At 42.7% G+C, this 6,785-nt stretch overlaps 1 protein-coding gene across 1 annotated transcript; it reads right to left on the bottom strand.

The window, feature by feature from the left end:
* Positions 1-3,761: 3,761 nt before the first annotated feature.
* Positions 3,762-6,316, bottom strand: LOC306698931 (uncharacterized protein CFAP97D2; the record flags this gene model as incomplete). Its single annotated transcript, XM_079163431.1, has 5 exons — positions 3,762-3,866; positions 3,954-4,113; positions 5,745-5,863; positions 5,951-6,031; positions 6,224-6,316. The coding sequence occupies 5 exons, from the start codon at positions 6,314-6,316 to the stop codon at positions 3,762-3,764; spliced, it is 558 nt and encodes a 185-aa protein (XP_079019557.1).
* Positions 6,317-6,785: the final 469 nt, after the last annotated feature.

Here is a 6,785-nt window from a genome sequence, read left to right as displayed (position 1 = left end):
ACTACAATACCCACTCAAATGTTCCCTTCCCGTCATTAAAGATACAGAGCTGGAAACAACAACCGGAAACTGAGTCAAAGCAGCGTTAAAGTGAAACAGACGGTACAACTGCCATTAAATTAGCCTGAGGGTCAGTGAACGCATCACCTTGTTACTGTCCAACATGTGTACACCGAGGGTCAGTGAACGCACCACCATGTTACTGTCTAACATGTGTACACCGAGGGTCAGTGAACGCACCACCATGTTACTGTCTAACATGTGTACACCGAGGGTCAGTGAACGCATCACCATGTTACTGTCTAACATGTGTACACTGAGGGTCAGTGAACGCATCACCATGTTACTGTCCAACATGTGTACACTGAGGGTCAGTGAACGCATCACCATGTTACTGTCCAACATGTGTACAGTGAGGGTCAGTGAACGCACCACCATGTTACTGTCTAACATGTGTACACTGAGGGTCAGTGAACGCACCACCTTGTTACTGTCCAACATGTGTACAGTGAGGGTCAGTGAACGCATCACCATGTTACTGTCCAACATGTGTACAGTGAGGGTCAGTGAATGACTGCTCTGCTACCAGCGGTGGCAGAAGTATTTAAATCAAAATGATAATGGTTCATCCTCTGGGGACCAGGATGGACCGGAGCCTAAACAAAGAGACAGAAGAAGCGTTTGTAGAAACAGCAGCTGACAACATAAGCTGATTTATAAATGAAAAGCAGCTACAGATGGAAGATGACGTGCTGGTTGAGAAATTCAGACATAAAATCGAAGCTTTTGGCTCGACGTTGTGGAAGACGGAGGAAAATAAATCCGTTTCCTGGACTCGTCTTCCTCCAGCAACTGTCGGCAACAGGAAGGACGAGGAATCGAATCCAGACTCAGATACTCTTCATCACATTCTCTGAAAACTAACTGAGTGAACACACAACATCAAAGACGTTGTGCTCACCAGATATTAAGAAGTTTTCTTTGAATCCCAGCAGAAAAACATTGATGTGAAAACACTCCATTAGACAGTTCCATGATTAATACTGATGATCAATGTTACAGATGGAGCTACTTTAAGCTACTTTATATACAGTAAGATAGTTTAGTCCAGACCATAAAGCAGGGGATGCTTTAGGGGCGGGGCTACACGGTGATTGACAGGTCTCTACGTCGCTCCTCCTCAGTCCAGATGTGCTCACTTCCTGTTCACTGGCTGCAAAAATTCAAGATGGCGACGGCCAAATCGCCGAACTCTTTCCCCTAAACCTAACTAAGTGGTTTTGTTGCCTAAAAAACTACCTTCCTGTGAGGATGGAAGTTTATTTTGAAAGGACACTAAGCATGTAATGATGTATGGTCCTTACTGGTTGTTGTCTGAGGTCCTTTGGAAGAATGATTTAAAGCTCTTAAATAAGTTAAATAAGAAACGTGTAAAAGACAAGAACACTCTGAAGTTGTTTTACGTTAATTTGAGATCAGCTGTTGTATCTGCATTGATTCATCTCAATGGTTTCATGTTATTTCATGTTTGATTTCTGTATTTGATTTGTTTATGATTCTGTTTAACGGAAGTATTTCTGTAAATTTAGAATTGTTAAACGGCCGGATTCTTTGCACTTGTTATTGTGTCAATAAAAAAAAAACACAGCTATCTTTAGGAAAAACATAATTGTTGTGCTTAAAATAAAGTAAAGTAAAAAAAAAAAAAAAACAGTCCGTCCTAAAGCATCCCCTGCTTTATGGTCTGTGTGACTCTAAATGGACCATCATTTACTAAATGAACATCATGCTGTATTGAAGAAGACTTGAAACTAGAGATTGAGACCATAAACTCATGTTTACAATGTTTACTGAGGTAATAAATCAAGAGAGAAGTAGAGTCATTTTCTCATAGACTTCTATACAACCAGAGGAGTCGCCCCCTGGTGGACACTAGAGAGAATGCAGCTTTAAGACGTGAAGCTCTGGCTTCTCTTTAAAGAAGCGGAGCTTTGTCTCCTGTTTTGGACTCAAAGGAGACTTGATTACATTTTGTTCACTGTGATCTAACTCAATGAAGAAGTGAAGACATTTTGGAAAGATGTGGATTTAAACAACCACGAGGTCATTCTAGTTTTCTCTCACTATGTTTATTGTTATGTATGTGAAAACTTGACAATAAACTTAATAAATCTCGTCACATTCATATTTACAGGTTTATAGGACACTATAAACATTCTGCTCTCATCCACACGATGATCTCAGTACAATATTATAACTGACAGAAACAACAGACACACCTACAAATAGATCATTTATTAGAAATATGATCATGTAAATATTTCACATGTAGAATATGTGATGTCACTGTCACAGGATATACAAACTAAACATTATACAGCTGTTAGAATAACAGTGTTTCAGTCCCCCGCTCTTTGGAATGAAGCTTGTTTTTAGTATTTTTAGTGTGTGTGTGTGTGTGTGGGGGGGGGGGGGGGGGGGTCTGGTCTGGTCTGGTTTACGGTCGAGACGCTGGTTAACTGGTCCCAGATGGGCCAGTGTCCTGAGGAGGCTTCCTGCTCAGCATCAGGACAGACGTGTGTTTACTGTGACGTCACAGTGAGACGCTCAGTCAGACACGAGCTGGTTTTACGTTTCATCTCGTAGTAACTATTATTTAACAAGCTTTCATTAAGCTGCATTCATTTCACTTAAAGATGAAACTACATGTAGACAGTCAGAGGTGGAATAAGTACTTTAGTAAAAAGCTTTAATATCAAGGTGTAGAAACACGTTGCTGCAGGAGTCGTCCTTTACAATGTTAGAGTTATTATTGATGCATTAATGAGTTGATATGTCTTTATATACTGCTGGTGCTTTAATCTATAGTAATACATCAGTTATTAGCTGATTCATAATATGAACTAAAGCTGTCAGATTAACGGAGTGCAGTAAAAACAATATTTACCTCCAAGATGGAGTCGAAGTATAAAGTAGCAGAAAATGGAAATACTGGAGTAAAGTGAAAGTACCTGAACATGTTGCAGTATTTCAGTGAATGTACTTCATTGATGGTAAACACAGAAGCCTCCTGCTGAGGAGACGAGATGTTTCCTCTCTGACTCGTGTGTTTGATGAGATTCTGAAGGAAGAATCTGTGAAACGTGATGAATCTGCTGCTGTTTACTGCGGCCTGGTGGACGAAGCAGCAGAGCACAGGAGGAGCTGCATCCATAGAAATAAATACAAACCGTCTCCATCAGCAGTGTTAGCAAATGTGTTTCAGTCTGTTTGTCTTCTTTCAGACCAGAGGAAATAAAACTTTGTTTGTTTATGTCTGTAGATTTCTACCGTTACATAATGCCTCATTTGCATATTTAAACACAACATGTCAGTAAACGTGTAACACAGTAAATCCTCCTCTTGATGTGATGAAGAGGTGAAGCTTCATGATCTCTATGAGTTCATGTTTTATTCTAAATGTGTGTAACTGAACTAAACGTCTCTTTAAAGGACGTTTTCTCTGATGATGATAAATCTTCAGCAGCTCTGAACACCAACGTTAACGTTCACACAGCACTCACACACTCATCTATACGTTCACACTAATCATCAGCTGGTCACCTGAGGATGGAACAGCTGTTCATGGTGGACACGAAGAACTGACGAGAACATGATGTAACACACGTTTTATTAATATGGAATAATCAGAGAACGACACACACACACACACACACACACACTTTCTCGGCCGAATGAAGAGTCATCTCAACGAACAGTTCTCAGCGTTCGCTCGTGTCTCCGGTGTCTCCGGTGTCTCGGTCGGTCCGGTCGGTGTTGCTGCAGCTCGCCGAGCTGTCGCTGCTTTCCACGGCTGCAAACTTCACCTTCAGACCCCAGCATGCAGCACAGAGCCCACGTGAGGATCAGAACACGCTCTTTTTGCCACGTGCTCCGCTCATGCTCGGACTCACCTGTTTCTCCGCGAGTCCTCGAGGCTGCTGCGTCCTCTCCCGGTCACCGAGCCACAGCTGGCGGCGGTGCTCTGACTGGCGAGCCGTGATTCGCTGGTAGATGGCCCGGTTCTGACGGCCGACCAGCAGAAGCTCCTCCCTCCTCCTGTCCGCATTCAGACTGAGTAAAGACACACAAGAGGAGGCGAGAGAGACACGTGTGAGATGCACAAAGTCAACTACGAGAAGCAGACTCACACTAAACACCAACACACACTACACACTCCCCCACGTGTACCTGGACTCTTCAGAGCATCAGAAAGTCGTTTTCTGGAGAACTTAGTGGAGCATTTAGCAGCGAAACAGACTTCCGGAGGAGGTGGAGACCAAAGCAGAGCTCAGAGAGAGAATCTTGGACTTATATTAACCGCCATGTTGCTCTGTAACTGCTGGAAATAAGGTGATGATCACTGATCTTAACTGTCTGAAATGACTTTCTTTTCACCCATCAGGAGAGACGTTGGTGGTGGATTTACAGCAGCTTCCTGTCTCTCTGAGTCCCAGAATAAAATGGTTCAGAGAAGCTTTACAGCTCTTGTCCAGATGAAAGATGTTACAGCTCAGTGTGAAGGCAGACACACACCAGAGACTGTCGCCACCATCACACATCACACATCACACATCCAGATCAATAATTCATCAGCGTAACAGAGCAGGACTGCATCAATGTTTCATAAGTCCAACAAGGAGCGCTGGCTTCATCTCAGCAACGCTCAAGACCTCGTGGGGAGAAAAACTCCATGAAGGTCAGCAGCTGATGTTCAATAGAATACGGCAGCCTGTGCTGCTGATTGCACGCAAATACCGTAACAGATGAGACAGGAGTAGTAGAGCGTAACACAACGTAACACAACGTAACACAACGTAACATGCTGTAACACAACGTAACATGCTGTAACACAACGTAACATGCTGTAACACATAACAAGTAACACCACGTAAACAGACATAAAATGACATAACATGTAAAAAGACGTAACACCATGTAGCAGGATGTAACATGACGTAACACAACATAACTCAACATAACACAACATAACTCAACGTAACACAACATAACTCAACATAACACAACATAACTCAACGTAACACAACATAACTCAACATAACACAACATAACTCAACGTAACACAACATAACTCAACATAACACAACATAACTCAACGTAACACAACATAACACAACATAACTCAACATAACACAACATAACTCAACATAACACAACATAACTCAACATAACACAACATAACTCAACGTAACACAACATAACTCAACATAACACAACATAACTCAACGTAACACAACATAACACAACATAACTCAACATAACACAACATAACTCAACATAACACAACATAACTCAACGTAACACAACATAACTCAACATAACACAACATAACTCAACATAACACAACATAACTCAACATAACACAACATAACTCAACATAACTCAACATAACACAACATAACTCAACATAACACAACATAACTCAACATAACACAACATAACTCAACGTAACACAACATAACTCAACATAACACAACATAACTCAACGTAACACAACATAACTCAACATAACACAACATAACTCAACATAACACAACATAACTCAACATAACACAACATAACTCAACGTAACACAACATAAGATGACATATGTTGCTGCATAGCGTGACAGACGTGACGTCACAGCGTGTCTGTGTGCAGCAGGACCCTCACGTGTTGTGTGTGGTGTGTCAGCAGGCTCTCACCTCCTCAGCTGGTACTGGTTCTGATGGTCCACCAGGCCTTTAGAGCAAACTATGTCGGCCAGTTTGGAGGCCAGGAGCCGGTTGTCTCTGTCGATGATGGACAGACGCTCGACCTGCCACTGAATCACACAGACCGAGAGTTAACACTGAGACTCAGTGTGTGTGTGTGTGTGTGTGTGTGTGTGTGTGTGTGTGTGTCCACTGACCTGCATTTTTTTGAGTTTGAGCTGGATGTGAGCTGGAGTCCTCATGCCCTTGTTGTCCACGACTGGCAGGGCGGAGATCACCTGGACAGGTAAACACATGTTTAAGCCAGACTACGGCTGCTAACCTGCTAAATCTACAGATAACACTCCAGTCCTCCACCACCCAGTCCTCCAGTCCTCCACCATAAACATGTCCTCCACCACCCAGTCCTCCACCATAAACATGTCCTCCACCACCCAGTCCTCCAGTCCTCCACCCCCATGTCCCCCTACCTTCCTGCGGTGGTTCTGGTACTGGTTCTGGTCCCATCTCTGCTGCAGGTACCGGTTGGTGACGGGCTTTAGCGGCTGGTAGGATGTGTGCATGCTGCTGCTGCTCTGATGATAACCTCACGTTCAGGTCTCAGTCCAACCAGCAAGTGTGTGTGTGTGTGTGTGTGTGTGTGTGTGTGTTTGCAGGCCTGGGGGGTTGTCACCATGGAGATGTACCCCTCTTTATTCAGCCAGCTAAGGTTGCTATTAATTATTACTGCGCTAGGGAGGCACACACACACACACACACACACACACACACACACACACTTCAGATGAACCTTCTTATATATTTAACACAACATGCAACATTCATCTTTTATTTCATTTAATGTCTAAATATTTGGAGAAGAATAATTTAGCTTTTTTTTTCAGATTGTAGTTTTATAAAAGTGTAATTAAATGTTTAAATAAGAGCGATGGAAGAAAAGCTTTGGACGAGCAAACACGTCAGAATCAAAACACTCGACAGAGAGAGTTCAGACAGAATGAAGAAGCAAGTTTGATCTGCAATGAAAGAGAA

The sequence above is a fragment of the Pholis gunnellus genome (assembly GCF_910591455.1).
Source record: "Pholis gunnellus genome assembly, chromosome: 7".
Lineage (NCBI taxonomy): Eukaryota > Metazoa > Chordata > Actinopteri > Perciformes > Pholidae > Pholis > Pholis gunnellus.
This window is presented reverse-complemented; position numbering and strand designations above follow the sequence as displayed.